Genomic DNA, 19965 nt, shown 5'->3' on the forward strand with positions numbered 1-19965 from the left:
CCCAGCCCAAAGCTCCTGATAATCTGGGCAAGGGGGTGCATAAAGATGTTAAAAAGCATCGGGGAGAGAATTGCGCCCTGCGGCAATCCACACACCAAGGAGTGGCGCGACGACATTTCCCTCCCTAGTGCCACCCTCTGTCCCCGACCAGAGATAAAAGAGCACAACCAGTTACGGGCTATGCCCTGTATCCCCACGTCTGCGAGGCGGTGGTCCAGAAGATCATGAGATAGTCTAAAGATGGGAGGATGAGCTGGCCAGTAGTGGAATTGACAAGGAGATTTGGTATCATACACATCTTTAAAAGGTGAAACACAATTTTAATAAAAATCCATAAAGATATCCCATGGCCCTTAATCGTTTGCAAATACTTATAATTTTCCAGGGGCTGTTTGTGGCTGCTTGATGACTGTAATATTCTCTAGGCTGTCTCCAGACTATCTTAAAGCTGTTTATTACTCATTTGGCTTCTTGCCAAGTTCCAACATACTCATTTACTTCACTCTGCCTCCATAAACATATAATTAATACAGTTTATCACTGAACTATTTCCTTGCATTAATTCATATTATTCCACCAAAAAATAAATAAATAGCAAGATGCATATGCATTTTGCATTTTATTTGTTGCTGCTTTGACCTTTGTCACTGTCTTGCATTGTCTTTGGAAAGTGTTTGTTTCTTTTGAAAGAGATGGCTGATCACAGCCAGACTCAGGTTTGGGGGAGCCCTTGGCAAACTCCCCTGCAAAGTTGGCTTCTTTCTGGCATGGGTTGACTAGCAATGCTATGATCACCCCTGGATGGAATGATGCGTCCTAAGCCTGCTGTTAATGTCTAGAATGACATTCTAGTCTGGATTCAACATGGTGTTGCCATTGGGTCTGCTAGAATACCATTGATAAACTATGGTTTGTTAGGATGGCAATGAGTTCAAATGAGCATTTGAGTCTTGCATTCCTCTCAAGTATGCTTTCTTTAAACAAGCTATGGTTTGAGGTCGGCTTGTTTTCACTAACCACAGTTTAGAGTAACCAAAGCTTGTAGGGTTCAGACAAACTATGGCTATATCAACAATTGAAGCAAAAGCTTCTAAAGGGGTTGCCCTTGCAGTTGTGCCAGAGGGCAAAAGCGGGTTGGGAGATTTTGAAGATTACCTAGGCTTGTTCTCATCACAGTCTTTGCAAATTGTTGCAGATTCCCACTTGCTTTTATTCAGTTTTATTCAATTTTGCTCCATCTGTAAAGGATATACTGAAAGAGCGTCTCCACCCCCATCATTCTACCTGGACACTGAGGTCCAGTGCTGAGGGCCTTCTGGTGGTTCCCTCACTGCGAGAAGCCAAGTTACAGGGAACCAGGCAGAGGGCCTTCTTGGTAGTGGCACCCGCCCTGTGGAACACCCTCCCACCGGATGTCAAAGAGAACAACTACCAGACTTTTAGAAGACATCTGAAGGCAGCCCTGTTTAGGGAAGCTTTTAATGTTTGATGCAGTACTGTATTTTAATATTTTGTTGGAAGCTGCCCAGAGTGGCTGGGGAAGCCCAGCCTAATGCTGGGGTATAAATAATTTAATAATAATAATAATAATAATAATAATAATAATAATAATAATAATATTTTCAGCAATAACAGAAGCCCATAGGAGGCTTACAAGCAGTATCAGTCAGTGGGGCAGGGCAGTGGCACTTACCTGACCTGTCACCAGAAGCACTGTGGCTTGCTAGAAGCTAGAGGGGCAACGCAGCAGTGATGAGATCAGCATGGTGCAAGCACACTGGTGGAGCCAATCTGGTGTTCTTGCCAGTGCATTTGTATCATGTTGGCATTACCAGTGCCTCACCCCTCTCCTTCCTGGCGAGCTAAAGTATTTTTAATGGGCTTTGTTGTTGTTGTGCTTATACTGCTGTACACTGTCCCGATATAAAAACTTCTATAAATTAGCTGAAGTGAGACCAGTGATGGGAGGTCAGGTAGGCAACACCACCCCATAGTTGTCTGTTGTTTGCAACAAAGGATACTTATAAAGTAAACTTGAGTTTTGTTTCTCAAATTGTATTGCATTCTGATCAGGAAGTTCAAGTGTGTCTTCAAGAGCTAGTGGAATGGCAATAAAAATGAGGCCTCTCGTATTTCAGCAGGGAGGACATTGCACTGATGCCACCTTCCTTTGCTCAATATACAGTGGTACCTCGGGTTACATACGCTTCAGGTTACTTACACTTCAGGTTACAGACTCTGCTAACCCAGAAATATTACCTCAGGTTAAGAACTTTGCTTCAGGATGAGAACAGAAATTGTGCGGCGATGGCACAGCGGCAGCAGGAGGCCCCATTGGCTAAAGTGGTGCTTCAGGTTAAGAACAGTTTCAGGTTAAGATCAGACCTCCAGAACGAATTAAGTTCTTAACCTGAGGTACCACTGTATATGTAACATGAATCTGACCCCGCAAAGCAAGGAGTGAGAAAGTGTATGTCATATATACAATGAAAACTTTTAGCCATTCCCAAAGACAGCTGGTTGACACAGCACTGTTAAAATGAATGAACTTGTGTCGGGAGAATTTCTCTGAATCTCTAAGAGTTAAAACCATAAGCAGTAGAAGGTTTTATGGGTTGAATCGACAGTGTTAAAGCTCCACCAATAAAATCTCCCAAGATAAACTAACATTTAAGCACCATACTAAATAAACCCCATTATAAGCCAGCTTTCCCAGCATATAATGCAGAAGATGGTAGCACCATTTCAGAAGAGCTCAAACACATATGGTCTTCTACCAATGCTGCTTTTTGATGACCACATTCAAAATACTTAAGAGTTTGTGAATGTCTATGTGCGTGTTCGGAAGACCTTTGAATGTGTCTGTGTATCCTGCTCTGATTTAGCACCTGGCACCATTTGAAACAGCTCACAGAAATAAAATAAATGTCCATCTGTCTTCTACTAGTAAGGAAGCTAGCTGTTTGAATAAAACAGAAGATGTCAGAGAGTACGTAGTATGTATCCATTGCAGAGTCAAGGGAAATAATTAGCATGAATTTTTTTCAGTGCTGTGTATGCTCCTTGAGAACTTAAGAAAAGCCCTGCTCGATCAGACCAAAGGCCCATCTAAGTAGCATCCTGTTCTCACAGTGGTAATTAGATCTCTATGGGAAGCCCTGAAGTAGGCCTGAGTGCAACAGTGTTCTCCTTACTTGTGTTCCATCCAATATGTACCATATTTTGGCATATTTGGCATAAAGATATGCCCATGACTGGAAGTTAAGTCAATCTGCCCTTACATAGAATGTGACTATGAATTTGGTATGTGCAAGAAGTAGTGTGTGTGCAGTTGGGACTAAAGGTAGCTGCTTTTAGAATATCTCCAGAGCCCCAATTCTACCTACAATAGTTTATGTGAGACTTGGTGAGTCTCTGGTGCCTTCAATCTGAAAGTCTGGGACTCCTCTCATCATAAGATATCCTGGCAATATCAAAGTGCATTGCCCTCTTAATCAGCTGTTATTCTTAGATGGAGATGGACAATCTAGGTTTTTTCACCCAGACCCTGTTTACTTAGCTATATTTCTGTTGGTAATGTGTCCAGGGAATCTCCTTCGCTGTCTCTTGCTGTTGCCTCAAAGGTAAATAAATTCCACTCTGGTAATCAAGTTGCTGCTACTGTTCCTTCCTCTCCCATCCCAGCCTGTCTGAGAATATGCTGGCAGAAGAAGCAGAGGCCTCCATCAGCCCCATCTATCACTGGCTGATTCCGTTTCCAGTCAAATTTCCAATCAAACTGGGGCGGGGTGGAGTGGTGTGGTGATTGGGTCTGGCTGACACCAGCTCCTAGCAACAACATTAGATCACCCACATGTGGGTGAACTAAGGTTCAACTTAATCAGGACTCGGGCAGATTGTTCCACCTCCACTGTGTTCTACCTGCACTGTCAAAGGAAGTATGCCCTTTGAATGTCAGTTGTTGGGAATCACAAGTGAGGAGAGTGCAGGTTCCTTTGGTAATGTGTGCTGGGAATCTCCTTCGCTGTCTCTTGCTGTTGCCTCAAAGGTCACATCTGGTTGGCCACTGTGAGAACAGGATGCTGGTCAAGATGGGGCATTGGCCTGATATAGCAGGCTCTCCCCTTGTTCTTTTTGGGACCCACTCTGTGGTTTGGTTTCATAGAAGTTTCCTCCAGTGGACACATTTTCAAGTGACTTCCCCTCCACCCTTATGGCAAGAGGCGACCATTTTTGCTCATTATTTTAGCATTTTGTAGTTCTTCATATAAGTGAGATCCACTTTGGATCACTGCTGCTGAAGGAAGCAATTATTGTTACATTTCATTCTTTTTTTTAACATACACAGTGCCTAGAGAAATTATTTTATTGGGTGCCTCATAAATATAACGAGTAAATAAAATAAATATACAATTCACAATAAAATTAAATTATGAAACATAATTGCTACACTGCATGCTGCGGCTGGGAATGGGCCCTCAGTGGCTTGCAGCTGGTGATCAAATTTATAAGTAAACATTCTCATGGAAATATGCACAGCAAGGTCTCCATATTATCTACGGAATTTCTCTGAATCTATTTGAACTATGCCTCCTCAATGTGCAGTTCGGTTCCAGAACGAAGGATCCCTGCTACTGCAGCTATTGCTGTTCAAAGAAGGATGACTGCAGTAGGCTCATAAAGCACTGTTGATAAGAATTTGGACAGCATCATTTGTTAATGCAACAGCTTTCCTCATCAGCAGTGGAAACAAAGGAGTCTTTTGCGTAAATCACCCAGGGAAAATTTTGAAGTGTGTTTCCCTTTAACTGAGTTACATGATATTTTCAGGAGTAGTATGAGAAGGAAAAATATGTCTTATGGTATATAAGGACATTTTCTAAAATGTATACTTTGATGACGGATACTTGAATTACACATGCTCAGTGCGTAACTATGGATTTTCTGTTACTTACAGTTTTTTTGTTTTGTAGTTTCCCATTAGGTTTAGAAAAACCTGAGGAGATTGTGGCTGTGTTTTGTCATCCTTATCAGGGAGCATAGTCCTCCCCAGCCTTTTCTCCAAAGCTGGTCAAGTTCATTGTGAATGTAGACTTATCCATTTGGGAATCATGTACTCATTTTTCTTAAGTTTGGATGAACACATTGCAAGCTCATGGTTGCTCATTTGCTGTCACTGGTGATAGATTGGAAGAAGCCCCAGCTTCCCCTTTGGATGGCTTAGACTTTAAACAGAAAAAAGAGCCATATGGAAAAACAGTGATTGATGACTGCCAACACTGCTGCAGTGCAAACACAAGGCCACAATCCACCACAAGATTATCCAGCGCTTGCACATTTAAATAAACTCTTCTTGCACAGCTCTCATTTATTTCAGTGCAGTTTGCATCATAGAATTTTCCAGCAGGTGTGTCATAGGTTAATTATTATTGGTATCATGACCAGTGATTGATTAGTCCTCCCCTCAACCTTCATAAGTTGCCTCAGAATTAAACACAGAGATTTTCTCCAAAATTCAGAAATAGCTCAAGTTTCTTTTTATGAGTCCATTTGACTCTGGAAGCTAGATTGACATTGTAGCAGCCCTTGGAAAAATTACGACTCCCACGGGCCACTGGGAACTGTCTCTCTTCCATTGGATTGAGTGCTGTTCAGCTGGGCTGAACCAATATTTAATAGGCAGGGGAAAGGAATTTGGAGGACTGGGTGAAGTGGGTGAATGCAAGAATGAGTGGACATTGGGGAATTACCCTGAGCCACAGAATGATTAGGGGACTTGTAAAGCTCATCTGAAAGACAAAGCGAGATTTACAAGCCCCTTTAGTTTATACTCACGTCACAGTTAGGTAAGCTTCATTGACATGTCAAGTTAAGCTTTTTAAAACATGTATGAGACTCTTAATCTCAGAGTTAGTCTCAGGGTCATGGGTTGAGCCCCACATTGGATGAAATATTTCTGCACTGCCAGGGGTTGGACTAGGTGACTCTCATTGTCCATTCCAGCTCTATGATTCTATGTCAGGGCTAATTTTTTGGAAGCAAGTGAATGGAACAGCTGGTGGCTCATCAAAGATCAAAGCAGTTTCTAAGCAGTTTGGCATAGGCAGGATGACAAATTACTTAGACAAAGGAGTGAAACTGGAGCCAAAAGTTATATAAGACCAGATCAGACCCTATTTGGCTCCTTTGGTCACCTGATCTATTAGGTTGAAAGCAGCAGTTCACCCTTTTTCATACACTGGACATCAAGAATGGTTAGAGAGAGTGCTTCAGCACCTTGGACAGGTCCCAAGGAAAAGAGAACTTGTCCCAACAAATATCCAAATCTATCCGAAACCATATATTGGAATCTGCCCAGCTATATTTCCTAGACATAACCCATTTCTGAGCAGTAGAGAATGTTAAAAGGACTTTTCTGTGGGGCTAAGCACCCACATACTTTTGTCCATTCTCCCTTGGTGTGTGGATTTTGGGGGAGCATATGACTTCAGGCGGGTGTTGTCTTGGGGGTCCCGCCTTGGAGGCCTCTAGTTCAGTGAGTTACTGGACTGGGCTTTAGCTTGGGGCCTCTAGTTCAGTGAGTTACTGGACTGGGCTTTAGCTTGGGGTAAGGACTCAGAGCTGGCAGCTCTTCATCTTGCAACATTGACTGGGCTGAATACTCTGCCTCCTTTCTTTTTGTGTTGGCATCCTTATTACTCTTCATGACTAGGATCATGACAGATAGGACTTAATCCTCCTCTTCTCCTAGTAGCATCAGAGAGAAGCATAGGCACCAATTGTAGGGGGGCCTGGGGGCACTTTACATAAATTATCTTATTGTAATTCTTAAAATTGTTGTGTTAGAGGAGGTGATAAATATCATACCTATATCACAGATGTGAAGCTAAGATTAAGGCTACCAAGTAAATTCATGGCAGAGGTGAGTTTGCACTCACCTCTGTCTGTAACTCTGCCTCTCAGCTACCGTGCTGCACCAATTCTCTTAAACACATTTAATTTACACTGAGTTGCAGCCCTTGAACTTGCTTTTTTGGGGGAGGGGAGGGACATAAATTCTCCATTTGGGATATAGCTACCTAGATCATCATATACCACCTGGAGGTATTAGATAATCACAGTATTTTTACCTTAAAAGTTCTTCCAGTATTTCTGATAACTCCCCAGGAGTGCAAGAATAGCCATGTACAGCTATATATTTCAAGGGTTAAAGCAGGAGCATATATTTTTTATGGTGCACTTAAAATCAGGCACATTTGTAGCAGTTCAGATAATTGTGTTGCTTCTTAAATTGGCCTTGAAGTGCCAAAAAGGCCTCTAACAGCACTGATTAGACTGAATTTAATTTCCCTGATTTAGACATTAAATAGGAGCTGCAATTAAGCATCACTATCTTTTGGAAGTATATTTTTAGAATGAGCATGCACTTTAGCAGCATTAAACCATTCTTCAATGTTTTGCGCTACTTCAAACTTCCTGAAGTATCTGTGGCTAAATACAGCAATTACATCCCTTGATTCCTAAAGAGAAGTCCACTCTTTCTCTTAGGCTTTAGTTCTTTATATTTTATTTTAACTCGGATATGCAGGTTGCAGAAAATCCATAATTTTCTAAACCCAGCAAGTGGAGTTCAATATTAAGCTCTTCCTATCATTCCATCTGTGGAAGCATTCCCGCTTGTCACATGGAACAACCCCCCTTTTCATCCTCCTGGATGTTGTTCTCTGGATTCACTAAACAATGTTGGGGTGTACCCTGATACACAAGCAGGAGTCCTTGTGAGGGCTTCTGCTGATGGGGCTGGTTAGGTGAATCCCACCCATCGTTTTCAAACTTTCCATCTTCAAGGAACCTTATCCAGATCCATTTGTCTTCGGAGGAATTTCAAATTGTGTTCTGGACAAGGGGTTGCCAGTGTGGTTTATCTATGAGCGTGGCCACAGTACTCACTAACAAAATATAGCTGTGCCCATGGATTGGTGACTCCTGTTCTAGGGTGTTTACTCCATGCATGATACTAACCATAATTATGAGGTTTCTCTGTAACCTCATGCCAATTCACCTCCTTCCTGGAGCGCAGGATTGTGTAGATTTGGGGAGAGTATGGGGAGCATGCACAGTTACCTATTTTGATTCAACCCTTGGATGTTTCTGCCCTTTCCCTCCAAAACATTCCTTAGCCCGATGGCTTATGAGGGGTCAACAGACATTGGAGACCCCTTTTCCTACTTCTGGAAGTCTTTCCCCCAGAGGCAAGGTCTCTTGGGCAGAGACTTGCTTTAGATAGCATACTTTCTCTTCTTCTCTCATAGTTAACATATGCAGTGGTACCTCGGGTTACATACGCTTCAGGTTACATACGCTTCAGGTTACAGACTCTGCTAACCCAGAAATAGTGCTTCAGGTTAAGAACTTTGCTTCAGGATGAGAACAGAAATCAGGCTCCGGCGGCGCGGCAGCAGCAGAGGCCCCATTAGCTAAAGTGGTGCTTCAGGTTAAGAACAGTTTCAGGTTAAGAACGGACCTACGGAACGAATTAAGTACTTAACCCGAGGTACCACTGTATGCAATTGTTGCTAAATTTTCATCTGAATAAAGTATAGTCTTTTTTATATTAATGGCAGATGTGTTTTTGTTATAATGAGATTTCTAGGCTCAATCCAAATGAAATGAAACCACTTGTAGGTTGTTGTTTTTTTATAAAAATAACTTATTGCCCTCTTCTCTGCAGGAGTCACTTAATGAGAAATAGTTTTCAGAGCTCTATAGGGTTAGTCAGAATCTGGAACAATACGATGGGCAGAAGAGGACGGCAACCAGGGATAATTAAATACCCTTTAAAAATGCTTCTTTTCAAAATGAACCAGTGCCTAAAAATTCCTTCACACAAATTAGCACTTTAGGACATGTCACAAGCATAGCTAAGGAACGGTTCCAATGAATATTAAGTTAATGTGGCCTTCAGGGGGTGGTTGCTTGACATGAGGCAGAATACCTTTTTTCCCAGATAAGCCAAAATCGGTTTTGTCGTCTTTCTATATGCTAATTAGCATTTTGATGGGCTTTTGATGTTCCCAGATATCCGAGGAATACAAGAGTTTTTGGACAAAGTATCTCAGCAGGGAATGGATGTAGCACTGCAGAAAGTAGAGAACAACATCAATAAAATGATCACAGGGCTCTTTGCCACCTTGCGGATTGAAGAGCTGAACCGCTACCGGGATACACTGAGACGAGCCATTCTGGTAATGAACCCATCCACAGCCAAGTCTTTCATTGCAGAGGTAAGTGTAAGCACCAGTTGACTTCTATCTTCACCTTTCTTTCTGGAATTATGTTTTGTTTTGATCAATGGCTTCTGTTCTTAGTTTTTGTTTCAAGAAATCTCTTTACACTTTATACTCACCCCTATATTTTTATTTAGATTTTTTTAGCCCTCCATTTAGCCCTCCAAAGTGGCATTCAGTTGATTGAGTGGCATTAATTAAAATAAAAGAGAGTACCATCAGCCTTACAAGACACACAGTATGGAGCAAGGGATAGGGTAGATGAGAGAAAGATAGGGAGGAATGGAGAGAGATATCTGATCTTTAAGGGTAGAACTAAGTTGTGAGGTATAAGCAGTGCTCCCCCCCCCCCCGAAAAATAGGTGCCGGTGCACCTGTTGTTTGGAACAACAACAAAAAAGATGTTGGTACTGTGTACCCTGAGTACCCAATGAAAAAGCACTGGGTATAAGTGTGTATTTATATCAAGTTGGGGGCCAGGTGATCTACCTCTGAGCTACAGTGGCAGAACAGCTGCTTTACATGCACAAGTCCCAGCATCTCCAGATAAGGCTGGGAATGTTTCTTGTCTGAAACACTGGAGAGCTGTTGCAAGTCAATGAGGACAATACTGGACTTGATGGACCAGTGATCTGACTTAGCTTCCTATGTTCCTTGCTGATGTTCTTGGATGGGTAGCAGTTAGTAGCTCTTTTTTCTCTGGACTGCAGGTAGTGTTAGAGTGTTCTCTCCTGATAGAAGCACAGAATCATAGAACTATAGAGTTGGATGGGAGTCAAGCATACCTGGCAGATGGCCACCCAACATTTCAAGACCCATGTTCTCCTGTGGCAAGAAACCAGAGTGTGCCACCTTCAGTTCTTCAGTCTTTGGCAACTTTCCCCCATTTCCCCCATTTATTATCTAATTCATAATAAGCATAGATTTTTTAAAAGCAACAGTTCTAACACAACACATTATTTTGATGGAGTTTGTGTATGTTGTCATCCACAGGGGAATTTCCTTGTACTCTTAGGAGTAAAATATCCAGAAACTGTAAAATAATTTGCTTCAAAACTCATTAGCATTTATGGCTATTGTTTGGCTAATTACCTGCCTGTCTGATTTATTCCTTTACGTTTATTTCACTATTTTTAATTGATTGGCATGTTTCTTTTTTAAATATCCTGGTAAGCTGATATTTTAAAAAAGTGTCCCCTTGAGAGTATGTGTCCACAGTCATCATTGTTTAATGAACCAGGGAGGGGAAGAAACACTAACCCTAGCCTTTTTAATTAGGAATAAAGTATGCACCTAACTCCTTCCATCGTTCTTGATGAGTGCGGTCCCATACTGAAAGCTACCTACTGAGGGCCAAAATAGCATTAATGAATCATTAAGGCATTATACACACCAGCATGATGCTCCCCAAATGGTGAGGATGTTTGAATTATGTGCTATGACCCAGTTTGCCACTGTGAGTTTAGAATTTTTGAACATACAAATAAGCAGGGGACACAGGATAGGATGACTGCAGTGTCACAACAGCCCTGAACTAGGGTTGTAATATGTCTGGGATTTCCTGGACATATCTGGCATACTGCAGTCGGCAGCAGTGTCCAGGTGGAAATTGGCAAAAATGAAGGGGAAAAAAATGTCCGGGGAAATCCAGACGTATGCTAGCCCTTGTTAGCAGTGCCGACTTTCCATAGAAAAATCTCAAAAAATGCATTTTTGGACAATTTTTTTTGCAACAACTTTGCCCCCCCCAAAATTGAAGGAATAATAGTTGCATCTTGGGAAGCAGTGTGCAAGCTAGTGAAAGGGGGACAGAGCAGAATGGGGGCCAGCAGTTTGAATCCAATGTAGCAGCCATGGGAGAAACAGGACCTGCTTGGAGTGTAACCCTAGGAGCCCCTCTATCATAGGCTCAGGTTGTATATATATGTGTACATATATGTCATAAACGATATGTCATAAACACAGCACAGTCACTGCTGTGCCACATTTCCAAAGGAAACAAAAACCCGGAGAAAGTGCCTGGATCCCCAGATCTCGCACTACTATGGAGATTGGGCTGTTGTGTAATAATATACTGATGTGCTAGTATATAAAGATATGTGATTCAACTTCTTCTTTTTTTGTTGTTTTAGAAGTAGAACATTATAAATTGTGTGCATTACATTTTATTATGTGTTATTAGTATTCTATGCAGATAGTTTGTTATTCTAACTACATGAAATATGCCAAACACAATGGAAAATGTAAATACTATAATCCTGCAAAGCATTCTAAATTGTCCCTGATATATGCACGTACACACTACTCCACAAACAAAATGCAAATGTACACTGAAAAATCCATAATTTGGAATGAATTAAGAAAACTCATTTACCCCGTTTCTGCTTTCACCTGACTGGTTGCTTTTTTAAAAAAAGTATCATTCCACCTGAATATTTTACAAGTATATTTATTAAGCAGTTATTCATTTTTGAAGCTTCCGAGAGACTTTGTTTAAATTCTTTAATCTACAGACTGCGGGATCACAGAAAGAGAGACATTGAACATTTCAATATTTTGCAAGTTCAAAAGGTGAATGAAGCAAAGTGAGAAAACTGTGCATTGTTAATAGTGGCAATGCCAAACCCAGTTATATATCACTTCAATTTCTCTGCTTTGGTACTTAAGAACAAATGAGATTGCCAAGACAAAGGGTAATGCAATAGAAATCAGCATTCTCACAAATGCGCTGTACAGTTTTTTGTTTTGATCTCAAGCAAGGGGCAAGAGGAGCAGTTTGCATTGGGTCATTTTGGAATCCAGCAATTGTGCTTGCACAAAATATATGCATACCCTCCCAAATGTAACAGATTAAAATGAAGGCACTTGCATATTTATCCCTTCTCCATCGCCACATTAAGAATCACTGAGTTACTCCACTTATCACACATTGCTAAAGGCTCTTTTCTGCAATGAATGCTACATTCATTTACTGTGAAGTCGCCTGTCTTGTCATAGCTTGCAAAGCACTGTGCATCAGTAAACTGACCCTAGCAGGACTGGTGTCAGCACAAGGTATAGTCCGGCAATTATCTGGAACCTAGCAGGGCCCACCACCACAAATGCTAACCTCCACTGGGCCAGGTAATCACTTTTAAAAAATGCTCCAGTGCTTAGAGGAAGACTGGTAGGTGGCCAAAGCAGGGCTCTGCCTTGTTGATGGCTTCTTTGATGGGTCATGACTTGGTTTGCTTAGTAACTCAGCCATTCAGGCTGGCCTGGGCATGGAAAGACTGGTTTGGCCTGTATTTTACTATGCTCAACCCAGTACCTGACACCCAGGAATTAGAAGGGGAGTTTTTGCATATGTTGGAAGCCTCCCAAAGTAGTTGGGGTAACCCAGTCAAATGGGCGGGGTACAAATAATAAAATCATTGTTATTATAAGCACCCCACAAACTTATAACAATATTTTACAGCTATTGCATTGGAAGGAAGATCAAACACACTGTAATTCCTCCTTCTGTTATAACACAGATTAAAACAAAAAGGCAACTTCTTAACAATTGAACTCATTTTTTATTTTTTATTTTTACCATTTCTATTGCAATGCACCCAGAGTGGTGTTGTGTTGATGACACCTCTGGAAGTGCTTGGCTCAGTTCCCTGCTTATCACACGCGGATTGTGCAGTCAGGTTTTAATTGTTTTGATTCTAAAGGTTAACGTCTGCCAGATCCAACAGATGGACAGAATGGGGCTTCCAAGCAGAGGCTTGGAAAATCAGTAACCATAGATCTCAGAGCAGAGGCCAAGGAAAACAGGGAGAAGGGTGTAAGAGAGCCGAATGGAAGCAAGATGTAATGCAGAGCGATGTGGAACATTGCTTGGCTTCTCTTCTCAGCCTTCTAGTATAGCCCACACCACAAATGACTGAAAACTCCTCAAAAACTTTTGCTTAAAAACATATTGTGCAGTCCAATTACTGTGCCATTCTGAAAACCATGCATCTCCAACAGACTCCTTGTCAGCAATAACTTCCTTTGATGATCTCATATGTTGCATTTTAAATACATGAAGGTGGTGGGTGGCCATTGATCTCAGTTACAAGTCAAAAATGTCACTGGCATTCACAGGGCACACTGCCTCTGACAGTGGAGCCACTGCATCGCCATCAGAACTAGTAGCCACTGATAGCTTTATCTGCTATTAATTTATCAAATCCTCTTTTAAAGCCATCCAGATTGGTGGCCATCACTACTTGTGGCCATCATCTACTTTAGAAGCATATGTGCTTTTAAGTACAGTGGTACTTTGGGTGACATATGCTTCAGGTTACAGACGCTTCAGGTTACAGACTTCGCTAACCCAGAAATAGTACCTCGGGTTAAGAACTTTGCTTCAGGATGAGAACAGAAATCGTGCTCTGGTAGCATGACAGCAGCAGCAGGAGGAGGCCCCATTAGCTAAAGTGGTGCTTCAGGTTAAGAACAGTTTCAGGTTAAGAATGGACCTCCGGAACGAATTAAGTACTTAACCCAAGGTACCACTGTAGATATATAATTCTAAGCACATATGCTTAAGCTTGCACTGGACAGCTTACCCTGAGTCTAAATTCCCATTATGTCCTGTAGGGCTTTACTCCTTATGAAGTAGAAATGAGAGAGAAACATATATGTCTGTGTTTATGTGTGTATGCGGAAGAGGTAGAGGAGCAGGGAAGAAGAGGATTCTCTCTCTCTCTCTCTCTCTCTCTCTCTCTCTCTCCCGTTTGTGTGTTTGTACATGTGCACACCTTCCACCTTCCATAGGCCCCTACTTGAATTCATATATTTTTCACATTGATTGTGCTGTGTCCTGCAAAGAAAATTAAACAACCCCAAACACTCACTGAATTAGTGGGATTGCAGCCATACTGGTTTTAAGAAGGCTGAAATCAGATGTTTCCTGCTCACCATTCCACTTCGTTTTTACTTCTCTTTCCTTCCTTAAATCTATTGACGCGTTCCTCGGGGAAGGATTGAGTTTTCTCATTAATAACACTTACACAACCTTTATACATGTTCTGCTGTACTTCTTTGACAAAGAGTGCTACCCTTTTCAGCAGTGTTCGAAACTCCCATGGTTCTAGGTGCATTTTGCGCCAGGGAATTTCATTAGTGCGCGCAGTTTCTGAGCTCTGGGCTCAGTACTGCGCCTATGATTTCAGATTAAAACTGCAGAGTGGAAGGAAAGGAGGACCTTTTTCTGCCTCCTCACTGCCAGCTACTCTGAAGACTGGAGAAGAGACCCTCTTAAGAATATTATGGAGGTGGGCAGGAGAAGGACTAGACCATGTGAAGGATGAACATAATATTTTAGCTAAAGTTCATTCATTTTCAGCTTTGTATTCTTGTTATAAAAAAGCATGCCTAGGCATTCTGTTGTTGCACCCAGAACCTTGGTTTAAGGTGCTATTTAGCACCTAGCTTTCATTTTTCAGTTTCTAACACTGAAAGCAGGAAAAATCCTCTGTCAAACACTTTCCTATCTGTTGAAAAAAATTCTCCTGATCATGGATTTGTATTCTGATCTGTATTTCTTCTTCTGCTCCTTGTATAGTCCAGGCTAAATTCATTGCTGATAAATTGGTTGTTAAGGGCACAGCAGTAGTGATTTGTCACCTCTATGAACCTGCAAGAAAAAACCAAGGACAATTCCCAAATGGTGTGCTGGGCGTTCAGTAAATAATCCCCATGAGCCTAAAACACTGACCTGCACATAAAGCAGAAATAAATTTCGGATTTGAGTCCACCTACCAAGGTGCTATTGTTACAGCAAGCAGTGAATGAGCCTCTCTGGGGAGAGTATTCCAGAAGTTTCTGAAAGAGGTCCTTCACTGAGGATCTTAATTTACGGGTTGGTCCACATGAAGGCATGTGGTTCTTGAAGTACCTTGGTCCCAAGCCACAAAGGACTTTAAAAAATAACAACAGCACTTTCAATTGAGCCCAGAAGCTGATTCAGAGCCACAAATGTAATATGATCAAAACATCCAATCCCAGTTAATAATCTAACAGTTGCACTCTGCACTTACTTCAATTTTCAAACCATCTTCAAAGGCATCTCCAAGTCACATACATTATAGTAGCCTAACTTGGAAATTATCAGAGCATGGCTAATTTAGGACAGCCTAACTCTGTCCTGGTAAGATTTCAGCTTTCACACCAGCCTAATTGTAAATGGCACTTTGTGCCACGGAAGACATAGCAACACAAATGGAGCAAGGAGTTCCATTAGCCTCAGGCAGCATGGACAGTGATCAAGGATTGTGGGATTTGTAATTCAGCAGCATCTGGAGCCACCCCAGTTTTGGAGAGAGTGAAACTTCATCCAGCACAGGATGAACATCACTCGCTTGGGCAGGTGAGCCACCTGTCCACAGTACTTCCATATTGTCTTCACTTTACTGCCCTTCATCAACCCTGATTTATCATGCCTACCACTTCACCTCAATTTGATGAAAAATAGTGTTAGGTGCCATCCATGTGCCAATGACAACTCAGTCCAAATCTCTGGATTACTTCACTTAGTGGTTTCATGTAGATGTAAAACAGTGTGGGGAACAGGGACAAAACAGAACCTATATAATAAATGTCAAAGAAATGTACACAATACCACGACAAGAATCCTGCTGCATCAAACCAAAGCCTGTCTCATTCAGCATCCTATTCCCCACCAGATGCCTGCACCAGATTTAGGATAGTGCAGGTGGTTCTGCCACACAGGACAGCAAACCGAGGTGCCACAAAATTGAGAAGATCCATTTTGGGGCACCAAATATTGGCCTTGCATAGGGCACCATATTACAAAAGGATACCAAAGTCCACCCCTGCATGAGTATAGGCTTGCCATACATCAGAAAAATTCCTGACATGTTCTGGTTTGGGGGTGTGAAATGGCAAAATGGCATCAGGAGGAAGTTCCAAAAGCTTAAAATCACTGTTTGGGTTTGTTCCCAAAATTTTTTGTTCCCTAACAATTTTAGGGTCTTCCTTTTGAAATATGGCAACCCAACCATGAATACAACTATTTCACTTGATTGTTTCTCAGCTATTGCTATTCAGAGGCATTTTGCATCAAATACTGGAGGTAAAATATATAACTATTGTGACTATTAGCATTGATCACTGTATCCTCCATGAATTTATTTAATCCATTTGTAAAATTAAATTGCTGGACATGTTCAGCAACACGTGTTGCCAACTAACAGAAGCCCACATTCCGTCCAGCTTCTCCCCCACAACCTCTTTTTGGAGCTTCTTTTCATTACAACAATTACAGCTCCTGTCCTAAAGCTAAACAAAACAATTAAGTACAGAGACAAGATGTTTGTTTGTAATCCATCACTGAATAAACATCTGGCTAGACATGTTCTCCTGTGCAATATTCTTCTACTTCTGAGATGATTCTGTCCTAGGGCCAATCCATGCATTTCATTCCTGCAGTGGAATGGAAAAAGCTTTTTCCATAGATGATGCCAATATTACTTGAAGGCTTAACTTGAAGGCTTGGGAAGGACCTACCTTGTTTGTCCTACCCATGTGGTTCTTTTATCCCTGCTTTATTGGCGCAATGTGGGAAACAGCAGTGAGAACTGCCTTGGCAACATATTAATTGAGTTCTAGATTATAATCCTCTTTTGTTCTTTGGTTCTCCATTATTTCTTCCATTGTCTGTAACATCAACACTGTAATGTTTCCTGAAAATGCCCTGGATTAACGTGGAAACTAATGATTCGTCTGTGGGGGAAATGGCAAGAATTTAGGTGTCCCCCCCCCCAACTAATCTGAGAACTGAGAACAATTAATTGAATCTCAGAGCTTTCCCCCTATCACCTTAGAAGGTTGGCATGTTTGTATTTGTTTGTTTAAATGATGCATAGCCCACCCTTCACCAGTGCTGATACTAGAAGCATGCATGCATGCATACAAGAGTGCAATATAAAATTGTCTTTTGCAAGTTATCAGTAAAAGAAAAACCAGTTCTCAAAAACATGTGCAAACAAAGACAAATTAAGCCTGCTAAACACAGAAGGCTAAAACAGCCACTCATTTAAAAGCTTAAAAGCCTGGATAAATATGTGGGCCATCATATGGCACCAGAATGATGACAATGTCAATACCTGACATACCTGTAGAGAAATGACATTCTACAGAGAGGGTGCCTCCACAGAGCCTCCCCTAACAGGTGAATGAGAAGGGCTCTCTCCTCTTACACTGATATGGGAGAGGTGCTTCTTCATTTATTCATGTGTGACTGGGGGAAAGACCCCATTAGGGTGCCACCCTCCCCACTCCAGATAATCCACAGGAGGTAGCTTTCGATCACCTTCCAATTTTGCCCACACAGGTTCTTTTTCCATGTCTTCATAGGAACTAACCATTCCATCAGTTCCAAAAGACTCTGTGGGGTCAGAATCAGAGGAGAGGCTGAAGGCCACCCAACCTTCCCCACAGAGGTCATCCATGCATGAGTAGAGGGAGAACTACTCTAAAGTAATTTGTGTTCCTAATTACGATATACGATATCTTTATTGTCATTGTCCCATGCAGGACAATGAAATTGAAAATTACTATTAAATGTTGACTCATTTTATATCTGAAGTATATTTAATTGATCTAGAGCTGTAGTACCATTTAGATGCTTCCTCTGGCAGAACTAAATGAGAGAAACAAGAAAGCATTGATTCATTTTATAATTCTCAGTATTGGCAAAACATGGAGGGCGTCATCAGGGCACAATTCCCTGGGATATCCACATGCCCAAAATCCATTGAAAAGTGTGTGAGCTGCACTAGAGGGGGGTGGGATGTTGTGATACATCATTCATCCATTTTCAAAAATCTGCCAGACTACAGCTTTTTAATACCACTGCTTTTGAGGTGACTTCCAGTGGGAGTTTTAAATAGCTGTTTAAAATCTGTTGGGGCCAAAGTACATTTAATACCAGATATGAGTGACTGATCTCTTTACTTATTTATTATTTTACAAAATACAACTGCCAGGGCAGGTGTGTGGGCACTCCTTTGATCAGTGAAGTAGCAGCCCTTTTCCAAACCATTTCCCCAATCTTAATTCATGCCTGCAATTTCATGTTGTTTAACAAACCAGAAAATATATGCACCAATATATGATGCATGAATTTGCTCTCAAAGAGCCAATATCAGATTGTGGGACAGTTTAGAGTGGGGATTGTGAACAAGTGGCACTCCAGGTATTGCTGGACTCCAACTCCCATCATCTCTAACCATTGGCCATGCTGGCTGGGCCTGATGGAGGGCACCATGTTTGCTACCCCTGATTTAGATGATGAAAATGTGTATGTGTGGGATGTTTAAATCCAGCCACCACACTGATTCCAGATTCAGATAACAGCCCTATTCCCTGCAGATACATTTAGGTTGTTGTTGTTTTTTTAAAATAAAGATAATTCACATATATCCTAGTGCAGCTTCTAGTTTAGAAATTAGCCACTACTGCTCACTGTGTGAGAGGTTCATGCTATCTAAAAGATCTGGATCCTTTTGAAAGTTGCATGCAAATGAAGCATTTAAAATGGACTGGTGGGGACACCTGTGGCTTAATTTGCTTTTGAAGCAAATTTGCTTTTGAAGTGCAAGCTGCAGTATTTAGGGGAGGTTGTTAAGCCTAGTGACTTCCAACTCTGTATATATTAGCTCATGCACTAACCACAATGTTTGGTTCACACCCAAATTCATTTCTTTGAAAAACAGCCCACCTTGGTCTGAGGTGCTGCGCACACTGCCTGATTTCACTTGGTATCCATTGAAGCCCACTTCATTTCCACCAATTAATGCTTGGGAAATTTTAAAATGGCCTTAACTCCGCTGCTTTTAACAGAAGTGGATGAAATTTGTAAGCATACTATCTCTTTGAAAGAAAATAAAATTGGACAAATGACAGGCGAATGATTCAGGGGCTTTTGAGCTGGGTACTTTCTTTCTTTCTTTCTTTCTTTCTTTCTTTCTTTCTTTCTTTCTTTCTTTCTTTCTCTCTCTCTCTCTCTCTCTCTCTCTCTTATTTATTTACTTATAAATAAAAGGAAACATCCATAACTTTATATATATATATATATATATATTGGGGCAGATTTGGATAAAATCTGCAGGCAAGGCTCTCTCTGAGGGCATGAATCCTGTCAAATTTCAGAAGGATAGGTTTTCCTACAAGGAACACCCATTACAGGGTGTGTTTTCTTTAATGAATCACTTAAGTATCCCCTTGTGTTTTGTGGACAATAGGTCTGAAAATTGGTCTGGGTAAGAAACCTGCCAAATTGTTGGGAAATAGGTCTAAGAACTTTTGCTTCAGGTACTCTTTAAAGTTGATTTTGTTGCTGGATGAACTAAAATGGATTTGCTTTTTGAGTAAAATCATTCCAGTTGATTATATGTTTCAGTCACAAAAAAGCTCCCCCTCTGCTCTTTTTCGCCATGCTGGTGTTTCCTTTCCTTCCCAATCATCCCACCCTGGTGTTATAACATTATAGTAAGCTTAGGGGCATTACTTTTGCTTTCAGCAGTCACTTATCTGCAGCATTTAAAATAAAAATAAAAATGTGTGGATCACTATGGCACCACAAAGTGCTTCAGGACCCCAGCTTCAACTTACTCCTATAAACTTACTCCTGCTTTACCTC

The 19965-nt window shown here is 41.3% G+C and overlaps 1 protein-coding gene across 5 annotated transcripts in view; it reads left to right on the forward strand.

Moving 5' to 3' along the window:
* GRID2 (glutamate ionotropic receptor delta type subunit 2) overlaps positions 1 to 19965 on the forward strand; it is a 798573-nt gene that overhangs the window by 443197 nt on the left and 335411 nt on the right. For all 5 annotated transcript variants that reach the window (XR_013394137.1, XM_028743834.2, XM_028743835.2 and 2 more), the window contains exon 4: positions 9079 to 9284. Coding sequence is in view for 4 of the 5 variants with exons in the window: in XM_028743834.2 (XP_028599667.1) it covers positions 9079 to 9284 (206 nt within the window). In the remaining variant the exon portion in view is untranslated. The remainder of the gene's footprint in view (positions 1 to 9078; positions 9285 to 19965) is intronic.

The sequence above is a fragment of the Podarcis muralis genome, chromosome 9, assembly GCF_964188315.1.
Source record: "Podarcis muralis chromosome 9, rPodMur119.hap1.1, whole genome shotgun sequence".
NCBI lineage: Eukaryota > Metazoa > Chordata > Lepidosauria > Squamata > Lacertidae > Podarcis > Podarcis muralis.